The sequence below is a fragment of the Poromitra crassiceps genome (assembly GCF_964638095.1).
Source record: "Poromitra crassiceps genome assembly, chromosome: 5".
Taxonomy (NCBI): domain Eukaryota; kingdom Metazoa; phylum Chordata; class Actinopteri; order Beryciformes; family Melamphaidae; genus Poromitra; species Poromitra crassiceps.
In genome coordinates, this window is record NC_139642.1 from 59,906,477 (window position 1) to 59,931,743 (window position 25,267).

Below are 25,267 nucleotides of genomic sequence, written 5' to 3' on the forward strand. Positions count from 1 at the left end.
GTGGAAATCCACAATAACCATCTACCTATGTAATTTAGGGTGTTATGTACATACTAGCAAACTTCAAAAAGTATTAGAAATTATTTGTTTTAGGCGTGGTTATGCTGATTTTTATGTAATAGTTGCAGTATGGTTGCAGGTTGCCATGGTGATGATGTTGCTGTGGTTGCAGGTTGCCATGGTGATGATGTTGCTATGGTTGCAGGTTGCCATGGTGATGATGTTGCTGTGGTTGCAGGTTGCTGTGTTGATGGTGTTGCTCTGGTTGCAGGTTGCCGTGGTGATGATGTTGCTGTGGTTGCAGGTTGCTGTGTTGATGGTGTTGCTCTGGTTGCAGGTTGCCGTGGTGATGATGTTGCTGTGGTTGCAGGTTGCTGTGTTGATGGTGTTGCTCTGGTTGCAGGTTGCCGTGCTGATGATGTTGCTGTGGTTGCAGGTTGCCATGGTGATGATGTTGCTCTGGTTGCAGGTTGTCATGGTGATGATGTTGCTCTGGTTGCAGGTTGCTGTGGTGATGATGTTGCTGTGGTTGCAGGTTGCCATGGTGATGATGTTGCTCTGGTTGCAGGTTGCCGTGGTGATGATGTTGCTCTGGTTGCAGGTTGTCATGGTGATGATGTTGCTCTGGTTGCAGGTTGCCGTGGTGATGATGTTGCTCTGGTTGCAGGTTGCCGTGGTGATGATGTTGCTCTGGTTGCAGGTTGCCATGGTGATGATGTTGCTCTGGTTGCAGGTTGCCGTGGTGATGGTGTTGCTCTGGTTGCAGGTTGCCGTGGTGATGATGTTGCTCTGGTTGCAGGTTGCTGTGGTGATGATGATGCTCTGGTTGCAGGTTGCTTTGGTGATGATGATGCTCTGGTTGCAGGTTGCCGTGGTGATGGTGTTGCTCTGGTTGCAGGTTGCTGTGGTGATGGTGTTGCTCTGGTTGCAGGTTGCCATGGTGATGATGTTGCTCTGGTTGCAGGTTGCCGTGGTGATGATGTTGCTCTGGTTGATCTGGTTGCAGGTTGCCGTGGTGCTGATCTTCCTCATTGCCATCATCCTGTACCGCACCATCATCAGCATCGTCATCTACAGGTCCGACCACGCCTTCTTCATGTTCTCTGTGAGTATAAACTAAATATTTTTATTTACCGTTTAAAACAAAAATAAAAACAATACAGCTTTAGACAGTTTGGCCAATTGTCTGCCACTAGCAGCTAGGTGGCTAGCTATCTATTTCCCCCGACACACATCTTCTATCAACTAAACAAATCATGTTGTGTTAACGGTGTTAAAAATAATCTTGCGACACCCACAGTTACATGAGCAACTAGAACGGCATTCAGAGAGCGCAGACCTTCACCAAAGCCAATCTTCTACGAGTTGCTTGTTTTTGAGTCTGATTCGGATCTGCGCTGAAATGTAATGTGTAGCAATGTAATGTAGATTGGTCTTTTAACTCTGTCATGGCTGTGTTTAGGTTGGTCTTTAACTCTGTCATGGCTGTGGTTAGATTGGTCTTTAACTCTGTCATGGCTGTGTTTAGGTTGGTCTTTAACTCTGTCATGGCTGTGGTTAGGTTGGTCTTTAACTCTGTCATGGCTGTGTTTAGGTTGGTCTTTAACTCTGTCATGGCTGTGTTTAGGTTGGTCTTTAACTCTGTCATGGCTATGGTTAGTTTGGTCTTTAACTCTGTCATGGCTGTGTTTAGGTTGGTCTTTAACTCTGTCATGGCTGTGGTTAGGTTGGTCTTTAACTCTGTCATGGCTGTGGTTAGGTTGGTCTTTAACTCTGTCATGGCTGTGTTTAGGTTGGTCTTTAACTCTGTCATGGATGTGTTTAGGTTGGTCTTTAAAGGAGAATTTCGGTTTTTTTTAACCTGGATCCATCTCCTGGCATTAATTATGATTTGGCCACTCACCAGGCGATCTCCGCGGCGTTTCTGGCCGTCCTAGCGTTGTTTTGACATCAATAGCGTCCAAGTCAGTTGTAAAATGGAGCTGACTTGGGGCCAAGTGTGAGCCTGTCTTTCCTGCATCTAAATAGCTATTTTTATTCCCGTTTTCGCCAAATATCGTCAGAATCTGATCCCTCAAGAAGCACCACAGTGATATTTCGCCAAAGGCTGTTTCCTGGAGTCCCACAGGGATCAAATTACCTCAAACGTGATCTCGGTCACCAAGTCTCGTGAAGTCCCGCGATACTTTCCTGCCGACTGACCAAGTACAGGAGGACGCTTTGCGGTGGTGGTTTTAGCGCAACCTATGTGGGGTTTGGCGTAACCTATGTGGGATTCGAAATAACGAAGGTTATGCCAAACCCCACATAGGTTGCGCTAAAACCACCACCGCAAAGCGTCCTCCTGTACTTGGTTAGTCGGCAGGAAAGTATCGCGGGACTTCACGAGACTTGGTGACCGAGATCACGTTTGAGGTAATTTGATCCCTGTGGGACTCCAGGAAACAGCCTTTGGCGAAATATCACTGTAGTGCTTCTTGAGGGATCAGATTCTGACGATATTTGGCGAAAACGGGAATAAAAATAGCTATTTAGATGCAGGAAAGACAGGCTCACACTTGGCCCCAAGTCAGCTCCATTTTACAACTGACTTGGACGCTATTGATGTCAAAACAACGCTAGGACGGCCAGAAACGCCGCGGAGATCGCCTGGTGAGTGGCCAAATCATAATTAATGCCAGGAGATGGATCCAGGTTCAAAAAAAACGAAATTCTCCTTTAACTCTGTCATGGCTGTGTTTAGGTTGGTCTTTAACTCTGTCATGGCTGTGGTTAGGTTGGTCTTTAACTCTGTCATGGCTGTGTTTAGGTTGGTCTTTAACTCTGTCATGGATGTGTTTAGGTTGGTCTTTAACTCTGTCATGGATGTGTTTAGGTTGGTCTTTAACTCTGTCATGGCTGTGTTTAGGTTGGTCTTTAACTCTGTCATGGCTGTGGTTAGGTTGGTCTTTAACTCTGTCATGGCTGTGTTTAGGTTGGTCTTTAACTCTGTCATGGATGTGTTTAGGTTGGTCTTTAACTCTGTCATGGCTATGGTTAGTTTGGTCTTTAACTCTGTCATGGCTGTGGTTAGGTTGGTCTTTAACTCTGTCATGGATGTGTTTAGGTTGGTCTTTAACTCTGTCATGGATGTGTTTAGGTTGGTCTTTAACTCTGTCATGGATGTGTTTAGGTTGGTCTTTAACTCTGTCATGGCTGTGTTTAGGTTGGTCTTTAACTCTGTCATGGCTGTGGTTAGGTTGGTCTTTATCTCTGTCATGGCTGTGGTTAGGTTGGTCTTTAACTCTGTCATGGCTGTGGTTAGGTTGGTCTTTAACTCTGTCATGGCTGTGTTAGGCAGGGAGGATCGCCAGTCTGTCGGGCTCAGTGCTGAACCTGCTGGTCATCCTCATGTTGTCCCGGGTCTACATCATGCTCGCCCACATGCTGACGCGCTGGGGTGAGTCTTCCTCCTCACCCTCCTCATCCTCATCTTTGTTCAAAGGAATGTATGATTGAGTAAGATGGAACTTTATTGACCTTGTAGAGAAATTGTGTTGTTCACTGATATCAGATAAAATTGTCAACGTGTTACACTCCATTTCTTTCTTCAGTCTGACATTGCCCTCCACTCTAACCGATTTCCATTGGGGAGGGGGATTCCATCTTTCCTAACCAATCAGTAGAGACCACCAATGTATCGGCCTGAATCTAATCCAGTGGGGTGAACACACAAAAACATTTTTTTTTTTTTTTGTGGAAGTAATTGGTACTTTTAATCAACTAGACTCACGCGCTGCGCGCGCTCGCTAGCGGCCTCGCACGCCCTGCAACTCGCAGAGCTGGCCCTGCAGCTCGCCCGCTGCGCAGCCCCGCCTGCAGCTCGGCTGCTGCGTGGCCTCGCCTACCCTATTGGCATGCACAGCGCACAGTTGCGCAACTTCACATTACTGATGACATCACTCACTGATGACATCACAATTGCTCGAGTGACCATCACTGATCACATCATGGAGTGCTCGAGTCACATCACTCAGCACACAATTGCTCAACTCCGCATGTCATAGACATTGTGCATCATCAGTGCCATCACAATTGCTCGAGTGACCATGGGACAAGAATTGTAGAGAAAGACACAATGTATGTATGTATGCATGTATGTAGGCTATGTATGTATGTATGTATGTATGTATGTATGTATGTACTGTATGTGATACTCGTCAGATGCAGCTGTGATGACCTGACTAAATGTGTGCTGCTCCTGTCAGAGATGCATCGAACCCAATCTAAATATGAAGACATGTTCATCCTGAAAGTCTTCATCTTCCAGTTTGTCAACTTCTACTCGTCTCCGGTCTACATCGCCTTCTTCAAAGGCAGGTGAGGATTTTTAAGTGGTCAGAATTTCGAAAACACGCTTGTTCTTATGTCATGACACGGCTGTTGTAATGTACACCTAAATCAGCAAAAACATTCCACTCCGCAGAATTCCACAGATTTTAAGAAACAATATGCGCAGAAAATGCAAAACAAAACAAAAAACTTAAAAATCTGCAGATTGGGTTTGGGCCTGCTAATGTTCCATGTAGGTCACCAGCTGTCTGTCTGTCTCTCAGGTTCGTCGGCTACCCGGGGAATTACTACACTCTGTTTGGCCTACGCAACGAAGATGTGAGTATCCTGTCAAATACTATGACTGTTACTGTTACTGTTACTATGACTGTTACTGTTACTATGACTGTTACTGCTGCTGGAACAGCCTGCTCTCACTCCCAACTGCTCAAATGTTTGGTCAGGACCCCTTGGTGTCACTTTGTAACACACTGGGTACCGCTTTTTCCTCACTTATCAACATGTAAGGTAGTCCACTATAGACTTCTATAGAACTCCCACAACGGGCAGAGTAGTCCAATAGACTTCTATATAACTCCCACAACGTACAGAGTAGTCTAATAGACTTCTATAGAACTCCCACAACATAAAGGGTAGTCCACTAGACTTCTATAGAACTTCCACAACGTGCAGAGTAGTCCAATAGACTTCTATAGAACTCCCACAATGTGCAGAGTAGTCCACTAGACTTCTATAGAACTCCCACAACGTAAAGGGTAGTCCACTAGACTTCTATAGAGCTCCCACAACATGCAGAGTAGTCCAATAGACTTCTATAGAACTCCACATTGTGCAGGGTAGTCCAATAGACTTCTATAGAACTCCCACAATGTGCAGGGTAGTCCAATATACTTCTATAGAACTCCACAATGTGCAGGGTAGTCCAATGGACTTCTATAGAACTTCACAATGTGCAGGGTAGTCCAATAGACTTCTATATAACTCCCACAACGTGCAGGGTAGTCCAATGGACTTATATAGAACTTCACAATGTGCAGGGTAGTCCAATAGACTTCTATAGAACTCTACATTGTGCAGGGTAGTCCAATAGACTTATATAGAACTCCCACAACGTGCAGGGTAGTCCAATGGACTTCTATAGAACTTCACCATGTGCAGGGTAGTCCAATAGACTTCTATAGAACTCCACATTGTGCAGGGTAGTCCAATAGACTTCTATAGAACTCCCACAACGTGCAGGGTAGTCCAATGGACTTCTATAGAACTTCACAATGTGCAGGGTAGTCCAATAGACTTATATAGAACTCCCACAACGTGCAGGGTAGTCCAATGGACTTCTATAGAACTTCACAACATGCAGGGTAGTCCAATAGACTTCTATAGAACTCCTACAACGTGCAGGTTAGCCCAACAGAATTGTATAGAACTCCACAACGTGCAGGGTAGTCCAATGGACTTCTATAGAACTTCACAATGTGCAGGGTCGTCCAATATACTTCTATAGAACTCCACAATGTACAGGGTTGTCCAATAGAGTTCTATAGAACTCTACAACATGCAGGGTAGTCCAATAGACTCTGATATAACTATATATGCTGTGAAGGAGAAATGTCAACCAACCTGAGCACTGGTAGCAGGGACTATGTCTTCAAGCATCCAGAGTCAGATACAATGCTGCTCTCTGCCTAAGCTAAGCTGAGGAACAGCAAATACACTGGAACAGTTGTACTAGACTGTGAGGACATGGACATGGTGTTTGTCCAAACAGCTTTTGTCTCGCAACAACTCCGAGGTGATCTGGGCTGGGTTGCACCAACTGGTCTTTACTATGCCTGGTCCTAACTCCTAAGTCAATCTTTGTTAAGACCAGTCTTTAGAGTGGACTTAACGTCGGTTGCAGGGCTTATGCCTGGTCTTTAACTATGCCGGTCTTAGCGAAGCGATTTGTGATGAAAGACAAGGAACAAGAAAATGTTTGTGTGCGTGCGTGCGTGCGTACATGGTGCCTTGCATGCCGTGTGTGTGTGTCAGTGTGGAGCTGGCGGCTGTCTGATTGAACTGGCCCAGGAGCTGCTGGTCATCATGGTGGGAAAGCAGCTCATTAACAACGTGCAGGAGTTTGTCTGCCCGTAAGTTATGACACCATCACTACACAGCTCTGTCATTATGACATCATCACTAACAGCTCTGTCATTATGACATCTTCACTACACAGCTTTGTCATTATGACATCACTACACAGCTATGTCATTATGAGATCATCATTACACAGCTCTGTCATTAATATACACCATAACTTCAACCTTAACCAAGTTGTTTTACTTGCCTAACCTTATAGGAAGGGTTAGGGTTAGGGTTAGTGGTGGGTTAAGGTTAGGGTTAGGGTTAGGCCTCATACTTTGACTGATTGGGGACATGTATTTGTGCAGAGCTCAGGTTGCTGTGAGGCTGTAATGTGGGTTAATGTGCTCAGGAAGCTGAAAGTGTGGTGGCAGAAGAGGAAGCTGCGTCCGCGGCTGAAGGAGGTGAACGAGGAGCAGGAGGAGGTCCAGGGTCCTCCCTGGGAGGCAGACTACGAGCTGCTGGAGTGTGAGGGCCTCTTCACAGAGTACTTGGAGATGGGTAGGTACTACTAGACAGTGTTAATTTTACAACTAATTTAGATTTAGTTTTAGGGTTAGGGTCTTTTCACTAAAATGCCATTTAGTTTTAGTATTTCAGTCATCTGAAATGTTTTAGTTTGAGTCTAGTTTTAGTTGGATAAATATACAATTTTAACAAGTAAATCAACTAAATCTACGGTAGAATTAGTCGACTAAAATCTAAAAACTAAAAACGGGTTTATTCTTTGAATGCTTCATTTCCAAACTCATTGAAAAGAACTGTTAGGGCCTGTGTCCACCTGGCGTCTTTTCATCAGCTCCAGCGTCTATTTTCAATTATTTCCAATGGGGGGAGAGCGTATGCGAGCGCACACGGACGTCTAGAGAAAGTGCGCTGCGTCCAGCGTATATTTTCGGCGTATTTGTGCGCCCGGCTCCCAGCGCTCCCAGCGCTTCCAGCTGAAAATATTTTAACTTTTCAGAAAGACGCTGGTGTCGGCTGCTCCTTTTCTGGTAACTAATCATATGGAAAAACTATCGCAACAGAGACAGAACGGCTCAATTGTGGGAGCAGATCGGCTAGACACTTAATATTTCTGGTGAGTGTTGTGCTTACTGCTTTTAATAGCGTAGCCTACCTGTGTTGTTAGCTTGCTAGCTGTCAGCTATCAAGCTGAACTAACGTTACTTGCAGACTGCTTCCTTGTATATTGTGCGCTGGGATCAGCGTTCCCCAGCGCACTCCCAGCTTTTAACGTCGGAAAAAGAAGCTAGGTGGACACAGGGCCTTAATCTGTTATTATGGAATCGTAATAAGTTTGAATGTGCAATACAGACACTGATTGAACTGTTTAATGTCTTCCTGTTCTCTTCTGATTGGATCTCTTCCCAATTCGTCCCTTCCTTACATTTTCGTCAGTGAAAAAGGGTTGTTTTGCTAGAGATGAGCGAGTACACCATTATCTGTATCTGTACTTGGAGGCAGAGATGCTCACAAGTCATTTTTTGCAAGTCCAAGTCAAGTCTAAAGTCTTTGGTCACAAGTCCAAGTCAAGTCTCAAGTCTTTGGTCACAAGTCCAAGTCAAGTCTCAAGTTTCTTATGGATGAGCATTTTATGATCTGCTGCATGACATCCAGTCTGCTTAGAACACTGCACAGATAAAACTAAGGAATTCAAAGCATGAACTGCATTATCCTCACTCCTTTATCTATTAGAATACAGTATCAGCATTGATTGAATGACATTAGTAGATATTTCCTTAATGTTAATGCACCAAAAAAATAAAATTAAAAAATAAAGATTGTTCACAAGTCCCAAACCTCAAGTCCAAGTCAAGTCGCAAGTATTTGAGGACGAGTCTCAAGTCAAGTCTCAAGTCACTGTGGGTGAGACTTAAGTGCGACTCAAGTCCAAGTCTCAAGTCCAAGTCCCCATCTCTGCTTGGAGGGTGTGTGGCTTAAATCAAAAGTGGGTGGGGTTTGTAGTGAAGGTGGGTGTGGCTTAAGTTTGTTGTTGTTGTTGGCAGTTCGGCGTGTCGAGATGCCACCCAAACGCTCAAAGTAAGGCTAAAAAAAATTGGTTTGGAATGAAGTCCTCTAAAACGATTCCCAGCTCTAATCACGAGTTCGGATATTGACACATTGTACTCGGATGATACTTGTACTCGTAAAAACTACATTATCTGTACTGGATGTTACGGCGCCGGCCTAGGGGTCACCAGGTGTAACATGAAGTAATGGACACCCTCCTTCCCAACTCCCAAACACAACTTGCCAACGAAGTTGGAGCCCAAAAAAGGTGATTTCTTGTCCTATACTCTCCAACTTTTCCCATTCCCTCCCCACCCCATCACTCTCTCACATTCCCCCTGCTCTCCTCCCTTCCCCTGCTCTCTCTGTCATGAGGGCTGTCTAAACTGTTCCTTGTTTGCCCTGTGTGTGGTGTGATTAGGCTGGGTTCCTGAGAGACCAGGTGTGTGGCATGAGAAATCAAGCAGTACCGCCCACAATCAGGCACCTATATATACTGGGCTGGGACTCCTGTTCGTTGCTCGGGTATTGTCTGTTAGTGTGCGGCCATCTCGCCACTAACTTAGGTCAGTTCGGTTATTTGTTGTTTTGGAAGCTTTTTCTGTTTTTCGACTTTTGGCTTATTCGCTCTCTCTCTCTCTCCACCAGTCTGCCTGGAAGTGCCTGTCAACCATCTGTCTGCTGCCCGCCTGTGCCTCATGGGAACCACGCCTGTGCCTCATGGGAACTCACGCCTCGTCAGGACAACACTGTTGCGTTGTTACGCACACCATTGACGTTAACTTTTGGCCTTCGTGCCTACATTTTGGCTTTTGAAAACCTTATTAAAAGACAATCTCAGTTTTGGCATCTAACTTGTGTCCGTGTCTCGTTGGGTTCTTCTGTCTGTCGTGACAGAATACCCGAGCCACAACAATGAACCCAGCAGATGCGGAGACACTTCGCCAAGCTCTTACCAACCAGGGGGCACTGATCGGGCAGCACGACCAGGCACTACGAGAGGTCCTAGACGGTATGAGAGACTTAAACGTGAGTTTGACTCGTTTACGGAGTGAAATGCCTGCTCCTAGTAGTGCGGCTACCCATCAGGACCAAGAAAACTGGGAAAATAACGGTGTGCCAATTGAAAGTGGCTTACCTGGGAATCACCAGGAGACCCGTGCGCCGATGCCGGAGCGTTATGGCGGAGACCTCGGCACCTGTGGCTCCTTTCTCCTCCAGTGTGCGTTGGTGTTCGAGCTTCAACCCAGGGCGTATCTTACGGATCGTTCCCGCATAGCCTTCCTTATCGGCAGCCTAAAGGGGAGGGCGCTGGACTGGGCCCGGCCTGTGTGGGGGAATCAACTCCGTGATTGTCGCTCGTACAATGCCTTCACCGACAGCATGAGGAGAGTTTTTGATCATCCCGTTAAGGGAAACGAGGCCTCCAAACGACTCATGTCGCTTCGCCAGGGGTTCCGTAGCGTGGCAGAATACGCGATTGAATTTCGCTCCCTCGCGGCGGAGAGCGAGTGGAATGACGAGCCACTCCAACAAGTATTCATGTGCGGTCTTAACGAGTCCCTGAAAGATGAGTTGGCGGCTCGAGAGGGGACAGAGGATTTAAATTCCCTCATTACTCTGTCCATTCGTCTGGATAACAGGCTCCGTGAACGTCGGAGGGAGAGATCAAGCGGCCGCTCCACTTTTGCCTCTCGCCGGTCTCCTACACGGGAGTCGGCTATTTTTTCATTTCCGTCTCGTGCTCCGAGAATCTCCGGAGATGCCCGACAGCTTCCGGAGATGCCCGAGTCAGAGCCCATGCAAATGGGAAAGCTGCGCATTGCCAATCGGAGACGCGATAATTCCTGCTTTTATTGCGGAAGATCAGGGCATTATATAAATGATTGTACAATGCGTCCGGGAAACGACCAGGCTCCTCTGTAAAAGGGAGGTTACAGATGGGCCAGACCTCTTGTCACTCCTCTTCTCCACTACCACAGCTACAAACTTCTATAATTTGGAAAGGTAAAATTAATTATTTTCCTGCTTATATTGACTCTGGGGCGGGTGAAAGTTTTATGGATTTTTCTGTGGTAGAACTGCTTAACCTCACCCTTGTTGATGTAGAGACTCCTACAGAGGTGAATGCTGTTAATGGAGAACTGTTATTTACTGTAACTAAGAAGACTGTGCCTGTGGCCCTCCACCTGTCTGGTAATCATCAGGAGATGATCAGTTTTCTGGTAGGAGAGCTTTCTGGCACCCGGTTGCTTCTGGGTCTTCCCTGGTTATTGAAACATAACCCTCACATTGACTGGGGAGCAGGTATTATAAGGAGTTGGAGCTCTTTTTGTCATGCAAATTGTCTAAAGTCTGCTTTGGTCTCTGATGCTGTTTGTTTGCCCTCTCCTTCTCCTCCACCGGACCTTACGTTAGTACCTGCTGTGTATCATAACCTGGGGGAGGTTTTCAGCAAGCATCGAGCTCTCTCTCTTCCACCTCATCGACCATATGACTGTGCCGTAAGACTTAAGCCTGACGCTACTTTTGCCTGGTAGTCGGTTGTATAACCTCTCCCGTCCTGAACGTGTGGCTATGGAGGAATACATCCAGACATCACTAGCGGCTGGGTTGATCCGTCCTTCTTCATCACCAGTGGGAGCAGGTTTTTTCTTTGTGGCTAAGAAGGATGGTGGCCTACGGCCCTGCATTGACTTCAGGGGGTTGAATGATATCACCATCAAGAACCGGTATCCTCTTCCCCTCATCAGCTCAGCTGGGGAACCACTACATGGGGCTACTATCTTCACTAAGTTGGATCTACGCAACGCCTACCATCTGGTGCGTATCCATGAAGGAGATGAGTGGAAGACGGCATTCAACACTCCCAGCGGCCATTTTGAGTATCTGGTAATGCCTTTCGGGCTCACCAATGCCCCGGCTGTGTTCCAAGCTATGGTTAATGATGTTTTGAGGGACATGTTAAACAGATTTGTGTTTGTTTATTTAGATGACATTCTGATTTTCTCTAAGAACCTTCATGACCATGTCCAGCATGTCCGCCAGGTATTACAGAGACTTTTGGAGAACCAACTGTTCGTGAAGGCAGAGAAATGTGAGTTTCACGTGCCATCCACCACGTACCTGGGGTTCATCATCGTCGAGGGGGAGCTGCGCATGGATCCTGCTAAAGTGTGTGCTGTGGCGGATTGGCCTGAACCTACTACACGCAAACAACTGCAAAGGTTTCTGGGCTTCGCCAATTTCTATCGGCGCTTCGTAGGTAACTACAGTCACTTTTCTGCTCCTCTGACTGCTCTAACTTCCACTGCTTCCCCGTTCCAGTGGTCTCCTGAAGCGGCTGCTGCCTTCAGAGACCTTAAGGCACGCTTTACCTCTGCTCCTGTCCTGATCCAACCTGATGACTCTCGTCCGTTTGTGGTGGAGGTGGACGCTTCTGACGTAGGTATTGGAGCAGTTCTGTCACAGCGGTCAGCTACTGACCAGAAGCTCCATCCTTGTGCTTTTTTTTCTCACAAACTAGAACCACATGAAAGAAACTATGATGTGGGAAACCGAGAACTGCTGGCAGTGGTTATGGCTCTGGAGGAATGGCGACACTGGCTGGAGGGCGCGGAACAACCATTTGTGGTGTGGACGGACCATAAGAACTTGGCGTACCTCAAGACCGCCAGACGTCTAAATTCTCGTCAAGCCAGGTGGCACTTTTTTTTAACCGGTTTCAGTTCACCTTGACGTATCGACCGGGGTCCAAGAACACCAAGGCCGACGCTCTGTCCCGCCTGTATGCTGCAGAAGAGGAGAAAGCACCAATAGAGACCATCTTGCCCTCCTCCTGCGTCATAGCTACACTGACTTGGGCAGTTGAGTCCGCCATCCTGGAGGCTCAACGCATACAACCTGACCCTGGTACGGGACCTCCGGATCGTCTGTTTGTTCCCGATGCTGTGCGTTCCACGGTTCTCCAGTGGTCCCATGCTTCCCGTGTCAGCAGCCACCCGGGTCAGAATCGCACCGTGGAGATCCTGAGACGTCATTTTTGGTGGCCCACATTGGAGCTGGATGCTCGCAGCTTCGTAGCAGCCTGCCCGGTATGCGCACAGAACAAATCATCTAACAGACCGAGCTCTGGACTTCTACGCCCCCTGCCTGTACCCCGGCGTCCCTGGTCCCACATAGCACTGGATTTTGTTACTGGTCTTCCACCATCTGAAGGTAATACAGTCATTCTCACCATCATTGACCGTTTTTCAAAGACTGCTCACTGTGTTGCTCTTCCCAAGCTTCCTTCTGCCAAAGAGACCGGGGACCTCCTTGTGCGGCATGTCTTCCGGTTACATGGCATCCCAGCAGACATAGTCTCAGACCGTGGACCTCAGTTCACATCCAAGGTATGGCAGGCTTTTTGTACCGCTCTGGGGGCTACTGTCAGTTTGTCTTCTGGATTTCATCCCCAGACCAATGGCCAGGTGGAACGTTGGAACCAGGAATTGGAGACGACCTTGCGGTGTTTGGCCTCGTCACAACATTCTACCTGGGCATCACAACTAGTATGGGCAGAATATGCTCATAACTCCGCGGTCAGCACAGCCACGGGTATGTCGCCTTTCCAATGTTCTTTAGGCTATCAGCCTCCATTGTTCCCCGCACAGGAGGGAGACATTGCTGTCCCGTCGGTGCAGGCGCACATTCGCCGCTGTCGAAGAACCTGGAGGACTGCCCGTGCTTCTCTGTTGAGAACATCAAATCGCTACCGAGAGCAGGCTGACCGACGTCGCACCCCGGCCCCGGCATACCGCACCGGACAGAAGGTTTGGCTCTCTACGGCGAATTTGCCCCTGCGAACTGAGTCACGTAAGCTCTCTCCCAAATTCATTGGCCCCTTTGTCATCGAGAAGATTATTAACCCCGCCGTGGTACGTTTGAAGCTTCCCCGGACCCTCCGTGTGCATCCATCTTTTCATGTATCACATATCAAACCTGTCGCCTCTAGCACTCTGTCCACACCCGTCCCACCCCCCCCTCCTCCTAGGATGCTGGATGGTGGGCCTGTGTATACTGTTCACCGCCTCCTTGATGTTCGTCGTCGGGGTCGTGGACTACAATACTTGGTGGACTGGGAGGGGTATGGTCCAGAGGAACGATGCTGGGTTCCTCGACGCCACATATGTGACGCTGGACTCATTCGGGATTTCCGTCTACAGTTCCCTGGTCGACCTGTGGGGGCGCCTGGAGGCGCCCGTAGAGGGAGGGGTACTGTCATGAGTGCTGTCTAAACTGTTCCTTGTTTGCCCTGTGTGTGGTGTGATTAGGCTGGGTTCCTGAGAGACCAGGTGTGTGGCATGAGAAATCAAGCAGTACCGCCCACAATCAGGCACCTATATATACTGGGCTGGGACTCCTGTTCGTTGCTCGGGTATTGTCTGTTAGTGTGCGGCCATCTCGCCACTAACTTAGGTCAGTTCGGTTATTTGTTGTTTTGGAAGCTTTTTCTGTTTTTCGACTTTTGGCTTATTCGCTCTCTCTCTCTCTCCACCAGTCTGCCTGGAAGTGCCTGTCAACCATCTGTCTGCTGCCCGCCTGTGCCTCATGGGAACCTGTTGCTCTACTTACTCACGCCTCGTCAGGACACCACTGTTGCGTTGTTACGCACACCATTGACGTTAACTTTTGGCCTTCGTGCCTACATTTTGGCTTTTGAAAACCTTATTAAAAGACAATCTCAGTTTTGGCATCTAACTTGTGTCCGTGTCTCGTTGGGTTCTTCTGTCTGTCGTGACACTCTCCTCTGCTCTATCCTATATTTCTATATTTTCTATATTTCTCTATCAATTGTTCAATGTGTTATCTTTACTCTGTAATTTGCTACTGTTGTGTCAGCTAGAATTAGCTAGACATATTCTCTGTGAAGCCCTCTGAGACATGCTTGTGAATTAGGGCTATACAAATAAACTTGACTTGACTTGACTTGACACACATGAGGGAATAGAGTACCGCAGGAATGAGTCTAGTGATGTAGCGGAGTCAAATCTGCATTGTTTGACACCCAAATTGCGTTTACCTGGCAATTACAATTGTAAAACCGCATAGCCCATAGTAATTATCTCCATGCGTAATAGAGTGTACTCACTCGTGCGAGGACAGAGAGAGCTTATTGACAGATCGTCTGTGGTGCCAACGACCCTCCGGGTTATGGAGGTAAATAGCCTATGTCCATTGTCCAACAAGTTTTCTCAATTAATTTCCTTCTTTGCGATGTGATAAAGGTTTCTCAGTGAGTTATAGTTGATTGCCTCACTGAATTATCTGCTAATACCCAATTTTAGCAGCATAATTTGATGTCCTGGTGTGGCAAGGCTGTGCGTAATGACATATCCAAAAGGAATTTTACTTGCACTGCGCTGCGCAGCATGGAGATTATGGTGCGAAACCCAGCGCAGCAAGGTATTTGCGCGTAAGAGGTCCTTTTCAAAGCTCTTAGCACAAAGTAATTGTGCGCTGCTGACGATAGGATAATGCCATCTATCCCACATTTTAGCGCTGAAACGCCTGCTTTGGCACGTGGCAGCCAATGCCCCGTAGAATTATCACAGGCATGCGCTTGTGTCCGCCCCCTATTTGCATTGCGCACGGCGTTAAACGAGCGCAAACGCTAAATTAGCGCTTTTGGGAAGATAGGGCCCCTTGTCTCTTGCCAGGCCGTCATTGTAAATAAGAAGTTGTTCTTAATTGATTTGCCTGGTTAAATAAAAATAAATAAACAAGGACAGTTAGGACCCTTGCAGGCACACAGTATCACAACCAAGCACCAAAACATTTGGGCGTCCGGGTAGTGTAGCGGTAGATTCCCTGCCTACCCACACGAGGGTCGCAGGTTCACTCCCCCGCCTGAACCTGCTTGGTCGGGCTTCCATACAGGCACGATTGACTGTCTCTGCGGGTGGAAAGATGCATTAGGGGTATGTGTCCTGGTCGCTGCACTAGCGCCTCCTCTGGTCGTTCGGGGTGGAAGAGAACTGGTGGGAATAGCGTGATCCTCTCACGTGCTATGTCCTGCCGGTGAAGCTCCCCGCTGTCAGGTGAGAAGAAGTGGTGGCTGGCAACTGCACATGTGTCGGAGGAAGCATGCATGTGTCTCTCCCCAGATCGGCAGAGGGGGTGGCGCAGCAACCGGGGCAGCAGGGGAAATTGGCCAAGTACAATTGGGCAGAAATTGGGGGGAAATCAGAAGGGGAAAAAAACACATGGCATCATTCTGCCTTCCCTTCAAAACAGCATAATATTAAAGTTATTCACTTTTATAGTTGAACCAATCTCTCCTCCCCTCCCCTCTCTCTCTCCTCCTCTCTCAGTAATTCAGTTTGGCTTCATAACGATCTTCGTGGCCGCATGCCCTCTGGCTCCTCTGTTTGCTCTGGTGAACAACTGGATTGAGGTGCGTCTGGACGCTCAGAAGTTTGTGAGTGAGTATCGCCGCCCGGTGGTGGAGCGCGCTCAGGACATTGGCATCTGGCTACCCATCCTACAGTTCATCACACACACCGCCGTCCTCAGCAACGTACGTCACCTCACAACCTGTGTGTGTGTTTCAGAGATGGGAGAAGTACACACATTCATTACCAGAGTAGAAGTACAGTTACTTGTGTAAAAAGGTAGAAGTACTCAACTTATTTACTCAAGTAAAGGTAAAAAGAAAAAGGTACAGGCTCTGAAATGAGTATAAAAGTAAAAAAGTATTTCTACCAACTGTTTCTGTGCAAAGCTAACTGAAACTCACACTACATTAATATACTGTAATTTGAAGACTATTAAACTAACGATTCCTTCCAAACATGTCTTAAGATGACATAGCGCCACCTACTGATAGCACAAAAACGTACGTGTGTGTGTGTGTGTGTGTGTGTGTGTGTGTGTGTGTGTAGGCCTTCGTCATAGCCTTCACCTCGGCTTTCCTGCCTCGGCAGTATTACCGCTACACGACTGACGGCTCTCTGAGTGGCTTCATCAACTTCACCATGGCAACGTCTCCACACAACTACAACCAGCAACACCAAGCCTGCAGGTGTGACTTCTGAGCTTTTCTTACACTGTAAAAACACCAAGCCTGCAGGTGTGACTTCTGAGCTTTTCTTACACTGTAAAAACACCAAGCCTACAGGGCTGTGTGTGACCTCTGACCTTTTTCTACAATCCTGTAGGTCTGACCTCTGACTCCTCCACAGTTGGTTTAAACACCAAATTGTTTTGATCGGTTTTCTTTTCAAAACCAGATGATTTCATGACTTGCCTGTTTAATTGTGCTGCCTTTGGTGATGCACCAGCTCAGTGGCCTTGTGGTTTGAGTGTCCGCCCTGAGACTGGGAGGTTGTGAGTTCGATCCCCGGCCGAGTCATACCAAAGACTATAAAAATGTGACCCATTTGCCTCCCTGCTTGGCACTCAGCATCAAAAGGTTGGAATTGGGGGGTTAGATCACCATATGATTACTGACCGCGGCACTGCTGCCGCTCCCCGCTCCCCCAGGGGATGGGTCAAATGCGGAGGACAAATTTTGCACACTCAGGTGTGTGACTTTACCTTTACCACTTTGTTTCATGGTTGGTTTTGAAAAGTGCTCTCTAAATGAAGACTAGAAACAGAGCGCGCTCCTTTCTAGCCTCCCAAGTCTCGTCCTCGTCCTCCTTCCCCTCCTCCTCCTCAGTGCTTATTTCTCCCACACCTCGTCCTCCTTCCCCTCCTCCTCCTCAGTGCTTATTTCTCCCACACCTCGTCCTCCTTCCCCTCCTCCTCCTCAGTGCTTATTTCTCCCACACCTCGTCCTCCTTCCCCTCCTCCTCCTCAGTGCTTATTTCTCCCACACCTCGTCCTCCTTCCCCTCCTCCTCCTCAGTGCTTATTTCTCCCACACCGCATTGGTTTACCCCCGAAATCTCACCCGCTTCGTGGGCTCACATAATGCAGCTTGGCTGCTGCGCAGTTGAGAGATTGTGCATCGCGCCATGTGATCCCACTCTCCAATTATAGGGTGGTGAGATTTTATTATTATTATTATTATTATGACTTTGTGCAGGTATCAGGGCTACAGGGATGAAAATGGTCACTTCCTACCAGAGTATTTCCACCTGCTCGCCATACGACTCGCCTTCGTCATCATTTTTGAGGTTAGTATCATAAAGTTAGGACAAATTGAATCACACGCACACACACACACACACACACACACACACACACACACACAGGAGCTGTGAGCTCCAGGTTGACCTCATTGGTCAACATTGGGTGAGTAAGAAAAGTAATTGGCTCAGTAACAAAAATGCGAGCACCATACAAGGGTTTAGCTAACCTATCGCCTGTTCTCCGCAGCACGTGGTCTTCTTCACGGCCAGGCTCATAGACATGATGGTGTTAAGCTAACCTGGGCCCTGTTCTCCGCAGCACGTGGTCTTCTTCACGGCCAGGATCATATGTTAAGATAGCCTAGGCCCTGTTCTCCACAGCACATGGTCTTCTTCTCAGCCAGGATCATAGACATGATGGTGTTAAGCTAACCTGGGCCCTGTTCTCCGCAGCACGTGGTCTTCTTCTCAGCCAGGATCATAGACATGATGGTGTTATAACCTAGGCCCTGTTCTCCGCAGCACGTGGTCTTCTTCACGGGCAGGCTCATAGACATGATGGTGTTAAGCTAACCTAGGCCCTGTTTTCTCCGCAGCACGTGGTCTTCTTCATGGCCAGGATCATAGACATGATGGTGTTAACCTAACCTAGGCCCTGTTCTCCGCAGCACATGGCCTTCTTCATGGTCAGGATCATAGACATGATGGTGTTAAGATAACCTGGGCCCTATTCTCCGCAGCACGTGGTCTTCTTCACGGGCAGGCTCATAGACATGATGGTCCCGGACGTCCCGGAGGAGGTGGAGATGAAGATGAAGAGAGAGTATTACATGGCTAAACAGGCCCTGGCTGAGAACCAGGTAACCCCCCCCCCCCCATCCCCCCCATCAGAATCAGAATGAGAACATTTATTGATCCCCGAGGGGAAATGGAGTATAAATGTGAAGAGGATTCCCCATGCGCAGTAGCATGATCAGGTGCTGGTCGCCTGCAGGAACATCATGAATACAAATTGAAATTAACCAACGCACACTGGAATGACTTACTGAGATTCATTAGTGAACAATGCGTTTCGGGGATAGCGTCATCAGGTTCACTCATAATGTCATGAGTGTCCACAGGTGTGTTAAATACATCAGGGTCACATGACTAATTATCATCTAATTGTGTCTTTTTTTCTATTTATGAATAAAAAAGGAAAAATATGACAGAATTCCACCAGATTCCAATGGTGTCAGTCTGATCACTCTATGAGCAAAACTCACTGAACTAGCAGCTGAAGAAAAGGCAGCGGCAATATTTCTGGATATTTGAATTGAACACCTTTGAACCATTTTGGCCTCAATGAAACACAAGATTTGAGGTTTTTCTTGTGATATTTTTATTTTTATTTGGATCTCTCTCCACAGGTGATCTGGAGCCTAGGGAGAGACAAGCCACTAAAGTCCTCTGACACTATATATAATATAAAAAAAAAACATAGCAAAGTTAATTTGACACAATTATCAATTATTTTTTGTTTTTTTCCCGAAGGTATTCAAGATTTTCAAAGAGCACAAAAAACATTAGACAAAATACATTACAAGGTTACTATTTACAGAGTTACAGAAGGAAAACATAATTTGATAAGGCTAAGTACAGATGTATAACTGCAGGAGGATAAAGTGTCCTATAGCTCTCCCTCTACCATTAAAAGGGGTGGGGTGAGTGTCAGAGGACTTTAGTGGCTTGTCTCTCCCTAGGCTCCAGATCACCTGTGGAGAGAGATCCAAATAAAAATAAAAATAAAAATATCACAAAAACACCTCAAATCTTGCGTTTCATTGAGGGCAAAATGGTTCAAAGGTGTTCAATTCAAATATCCAGAAATATTGCCGCTGACTTTTCTTCAGCTGCTCGTTCAGTGAGTTTTGCTCATAGAGTGATCAGACTGACACCATTGGAATCTGGTGCAAACACACGGAAAAACTCTGAACCATTACCACGACCACCACAGCATTACTTGAGTGACAATAGGGTAATTTGAAAAGATAACATCTGTATGTAAAGAACTTTAGTTGTAACAAAACTTTGACTTATGGTTGAAATGTAGGCTTTGAACACGCTCGGACGCGAATACAGCAGTTATACAGTGTATGTCTGTGGGTTATACCGTAGTCTCAATGTGGTTCGGTGTGCGTTTCAACTGGCTGGGGCCTAGATTAGTAGGGGATATGATGATTGTGTGTGTGTGTTTCTGTGTGTGTGGGTGTATGTGCGTGTGCGTGTGTGCGTGTGCGTGTGTGCCTGTGTGTGTGTGTGCTTCTGTTTTCAACCTGACCAGACGTTAAAAAATGTTGAAACGGTGACTTGAAAAGACAATGAAAATGTGACTTTCTCCCATGTGACTTTCTAACCATGTTGTCTTTTGTATGTGTTGGCAGGGAGTTCAAGCCCAGGAGGATTCAATTAACCACCCTGGAATGCTGAGTAGTGCGACTGAGTGAAAGAAGAGATTTAAAGAGACTTTGATGCCTCTCGCTCTCTGTCTTCTTGCACTCTGCTTTGTCATATATATACTATATATATATATATATATATATATATATATATATATATATATATATATATATATATCAGATCAGATCTTGGCTTGGGAGTCTGCAGGCTGGTCTAGAGGGGAGGAGCAGGGGGATCATTTTTGAATGCAGGGAAAGTCAACCAGTTTGAAAATGTGTTGCGAGTTTATTTTCTTCAGTTTGGTTTGGGAAACTTAAAGGTAAAGTCCCACTGATTGTCACACAATGTGTGAAATTTGTTCTCCGCATTTGACCCATCCTCTGGGGGAGCGGTGAGCGGCAGCTGGTTGTTTTTTTCTAGTGCAGGATTATTGGTCAGATCATCTATCAGCTACTGTATGAATGAGGAGTTCTGCCGCCAATCCTCAATCCTTTATTATCAAGATCCTCTGTTACTGTACATCAGTGTTGGGCAAGTTACTTTCAAAATGTAATATATATATATATATATATAGTTACTTTCATTTGAAAGTGATACGTTACTTTACAATATTAAGTAACTCGTTACTTATTACACTACTTTTGCATTACTTTCACCAAAATAACAGCAGTAGCAGAATGACATTGTCGCCCCGGAACCATCCCGACCAATAATTTCAACTGTCTTGAAGTCAGTAAACCGTCAATGAAATGTTATCCTTTTCCTTTGTTATTGTCATCTATATGGTTATTTGCATAAAAACACACAATTTGATTAGGAAATGATTGTATCTTTATTATGCTGTGATAAACAAAATTAACTCAATTTGTAACTTGTGTTACTGAAATCCTATTGGTAATAAGTTATATTACTGAGTTACTGCTAAAAGTAATACATTACATGTAATATGTTACTTTTGTAATGAGTTACCCCAACATTGGTTTTAGAGCTTCTTACCGATATATGATTGTGTTTTGAATCATGTCACCGTTTTCAGTGGGTGAGAGAAAGTTTCTGGTATTGACTAATAGTTGTTACACCTTTTTGTTTTTATGATAAAATTCCTTCTTGGAGATAATAAGTATTTGTTGGTGAATATATTCTCTTCCCAAGATTGCTTACTCCTAAGCTGAAAACAAGTTGTATTTTATCATACAATAATGATATGGCAGCTACTTGTGTACGGTACCCTCGTAATATTGTCAATAAAACCTTGGGACCACAGGGGCTGATGTCCAGTGTGATGCATGTAGCATGTACGGTTGAAATTATCAAATTTGGAGTGCTGTAAACTAAAGGTATGACAATATATGCTTTGAGTTTAGTTTTATTTATTTATTATTTATTTCCCCCATGTAAGCAAATGGAAATAACTGTCTCTGGGCCTTCATTATGACTTTATTTCACACCGATTGAAAGAAGAACCAGGTCTAGAGTGAGACTAGTCTTGCAGTGCCAGCCGTAGATGATATACATAATACATGTATATGTATATACACACACAAGATATATATTATATATATATATAATATATATATACAGTATATATGTGTCTGTGTGTGTGTATACAGTATATATACCGGTATACATAAAATACATTGACTGGCAGTCGAAGGTTGGACGTTTTGAGGTTGTGGGTTCGAGCCCGGGCCGGAGAGTGGCTTTGAGGTGTGATAGAGGAAAGATTTAAAAGCACTCACAGAAGAGTTGTGGGTGTTGAAGGGCCCTGGTGGTGTGGTGGTTTCACAGATTCTTAAATTGTCTCATCTGTAAGCATGGGGAAGATGGTTCAAAGCCCCGCCCAGCTGAAAGTTCACCAACACAGCAAGCAAGTTATATTTCTCCCAAACCCAGGGAACTGGGACAGGGAACACAAAACAATCTTCTAATCTAGATGGACAAATTGCAGGATTTTAGGGTGGGCTGACCCTTTTAACACTACTGCTTAATTCAATAAGATAATTAAAAACTATGACTGTTATATTGATCAGAGTACACCAACATAATAAAAACAGATCCAATAACTTTTTTGGTTTAATATTTGATTAAAAGTCAAGACAAGTAATTACGACAGATATGTGATTCTAACAAAGGAATTAATATGAAACAACACTTAAAAACAGTTTTATCACAAATTTTATAAGAATAGTTTAAATATAAATGTAGTAGCTATAATTTACCACTAGATGACAGTAGGACAGAATATATCCACTTAGAAAAGGACTATATTTTCATTACCCCCACCCCCCCACCCCAAAAAAAAGAAAGTTGGACTATCTGTATAACGCTTGTTCCGTTACTGCTGAACAGTTAAGCTCAACCAGCAGCTGAGCAGCTTCACTTGCTGCTGCTCTCACCACAACACTTGTGTTTTCTTAAATATCTCCCCTGACCAAAAGCTCTCCCGCAAACACTGCAAATGTACGGTTTCTCTCCGGTATGGGTTCTCATGTGGTACTCCAAGTCTACTGTTCTACCAAAACATTTCCCACAGATTGAGCAGCTAAAGGGTTTCTCTCCAGTATGGATTTTCATGTGTACGGTCAACGCCCCTTTCTCTCTAAAACTTTTGTTACAGACTGAGCAGGGGTACGGTTTTTCCCCTGTGTGGATTCTCATATGCAAAATCACACTTCCTTTCTGGCTAAATGTTTTGTTACAAACTGAACAGCTAAACGGCTGTTCAGTTTGTACGGTGTGGGAATTCATATGCAAATCCATATTTTTAAATGTTTTGTTACAAATGGAACAGCTGAAAGGCTTCCCTGTGTGCCATGCCATGTGTGATGTCAAAGTGAATTTCCGACCAAATCTTTTACCACATAAAGTACAACTGTATGGTTTCTCCCCTGTGTGAGTTCTCATGTGTTTGACCAATACCCCTCGCCGAGCAAAACTTTTGGAACAAACTGAACAGCTGTGAAGCTTTTCCCCTGTATGAATAGTCATGTGTGACTTTAATGTTTTCTTGTCCTTGAATCTTGTGCCACAGTCTGAGCAACTAAATGGTTTCTCCCCAGTGTGTACTCTTCTATGCTCCTGCAGACGGTGATTACGTTTAAATGTTTTACCGCAGTCTGAGCAACTAAATGGTTTCTCCCCAATGTGTACTGCTCTTATGTGCTCCTGCAGATGGTGCTTACGACCAAATGTTTTACGGCAGTCTGAGCAACTAAATGGTCTCTCACTCGTGTGTACTTTCATGTGTTGCTTGCGGCTAAACCTTTTTCCAAAAGCTTTCTCCCCAGTCTGAGATCCCATATCACTTACAAGGACTTCATTGTTTATCTGTGAGTCTAAACCTGACTGAGGTTCTCTAGTCTCCTTCCAGTCATCATCACTGTCTTCCGTCTCAGGTTCAGAATGCTCCTTCCAGTCATCATCACTGTCTTCAGTCTCAGATTGAGAAGAGTCTGAAGTCACTGGATCCAAGTCCCTTGCTGGTTCTGATACTCCACAGTCCTCTCCATCAGCTTCTGTTTTCATCTGTTCAGTTGAGCTGCTGGCTAGAGGCTCTGCCTCTCTGTTCTCCTCAGTTTGGCTTTGATGAAGCTGTGAGGACTGAGGTTTCTCTTCATCATCTTCACTCTTCACAGGGACAGGAGTGAATGGGGACTTGATGATATGGGCCTCCTCCAGCCCTTGAAGCTGCCCTCCCTTCTGATAGGTCCAGAGTTCCTCCTGTTCCTCTTTAATGTGTCGGGGCTCTGGGCCCTCCTGGTCCAGACTTGGACACCACTCCTGCTGCTCAGTGGAAACCTCTTCCTCTTTACAGACCAACTGCTGCTGGACATCTGGAGGGAAGACTAATACACACATGCACACACAGTGAACATAACACACAGAGGCCACTTCTAAACATGACGTCTGGCAGTTTGTTTATTTTACCAACTGTTGATTAAAATTTTTGATTGTGTATTTTGATCATGATTCCAGGCAGAGTAAGGGATCAATCTAGCTCCGATCCGGTCAGGTCCACGTCTTGTGTAAGACGCCAGGAGACAAACAAATATGACAATGGAACGGGATTGTTTCATTCAAATATTAATTTGTTTTTGGGTTTACATGAGTGATTGTGAAAATGAAACACCAGATTGGGTTGAAAATCAAGCATTTTTCAAGCAGCATATTTGAATTTAAGCATATTCCTAACCTTGAAAATGGTTAAAAAGAAGCATTTTCCAAACTTTCAAGACTTCATACGAACCTTGCTGCGGTGACCCTCGAAGAGAGGCATAGCTCATAACTTTGACAAACACCACAGCAGGAGAGACGGGTGTGATTCGAAGTGGCTGTGGCAGCTGAGTGGCGTCAACGACTTGGTTTGAAGAGATGGGTGTCACAGTGTGGGTGGGTGGTGGGGGTGTGACCATCTCTGTTGTCCCCGATTGGCGGGAGGTGGTGACACATTGCGGTGTCGGGGCTGTGCTGCTGGACAGAAGCTCACCTAAAGGAAGAAAAGATTCTTCACTTGTTGGAGCAGCAACATGCACTTCTTCTTTTTTCTTTACGCTTTACTTTTTTTTGACAGTTGGACACAATACTGCTTTCTGCCTTGGCTGAGACATTCCCGCAAAATGATTTTCATTGTATTAATGGAGTTAATTCGGACCAAACTGTCACCTAAGTTTCAAAGTAAAAAAATAAATAGAAAATAAAATTGCACAAGTAGAGGGGAGCATTAAAGGAGGAGGCTGTAGGAAACCCAAGCCCACAGTGTTTGTTTCCAGCATCCTTTTAAATGGAGTGTCAGTAACGCTCATTTCATGCAGCAGATCGTTCACTCCATTCAATTTCAAAATAACAGATATGTTTGTTTGTTTTTTCTCCCAGGCCAGACAGGACCGTCATTAGGGCCGGACCTGGTCGGCGGGCCGTATAATGTGCGAGTCTGCTTGAGGAAGCAACAAAGTTTACTACTTTCATTTACTACAGCTTCACCTTCAGCATATTCTGTATCTACATATATATATATATATATATATATACATATATATATATATATACTTATACTTAGTTACCCCAAATGTTGCAACATATTTTCGTCGACCGAGTTTTATTTTGAAAGCTGTGAAGTCATCCCTTCTGATGTAGTCTCGGCTCCCAGACGTTTGGTGAGCTGCGCCACCAAACGTCTGGGAATTTCACTGTCAGAAACTGTCTGTCAGAGCCCGGCGAGAACGGCCGGCAGCAGACACGCCTACA

General features: G+C 45.7%; 2 protein-coding genes across 2 annotated transcripts in view; one reads left to right on the top strand and one right to left on the bottom strand.

The window, feature by feature from the left end:
• The window catches only part of ano7 (anoctamin 7), a gene marked incomplete at its 5' end in the record, with an annotated part of 38,812 nt that extends 18,679 nt beyond the window's left edge, over positions 1-20,133 (top strand). The window contains 11 exons of the mRNA XM_083636824.1: positions 1,007-1,105; positions 3,337-3,439; positions 4,248-4,359; positions 4,596-4,650; positions 6,364-6,461; positions 6,806-6,954; positions 15,822-16,027; positions 16,392-16,531; positions 17,539-17,629; positions 18,325-18,444; positions 20,008-20,133. Coding sequence (XP_083492950.1) covers positions 1,007-1,105; positions 3,337-3,439; positions 4,248-4,359; positions 4,596-4,650; positions 6,364-6,461; positions 6,806-6,954; positions 15,822-16,027; positions 16,392-16,531; positions 17,539-17,629; positions 18,325-18,444; positions 20,008-20,070 — 1,236 coding nt within the window. The 3' untranslated portion in view covers positions 20,071-20,133. The remainder of the gene's footprint in view (positions 1-1,006; positions 1,106-3,336; positions 3,440-4,247; positions 4,360-4,595; positions 4,651-6,363; positions 6,462-6,805; positions 6,955-15,821; positions 16,028-16,391; positions 16,532-17,538; positions 17,630-18,324; positions 18,445-20,007) is intronic.
• A 2,252-nt stretch (positions 20,134-22,385) lies between these two features.
• On the bottom strand, positions 22,386-22,927 carry LOC310777213 (uncharacterized protein; the record flags this gene model as incomplete). Its single annotated transcript, XM_083637494.1, has 1 exon — positions 22,386-22,927. The coding sequence occupies one exon, from the start codon at positions 22,925-22,927 to the stop codon at positions 22,400-22,402; it is 528 nt and encodes a 175-aa protein (XP_083493620.1). The 3' UTR covers positions 22,386-22,399.
• Positions 22,928-25,267: the final 2,340 nt, after the last annotated feature.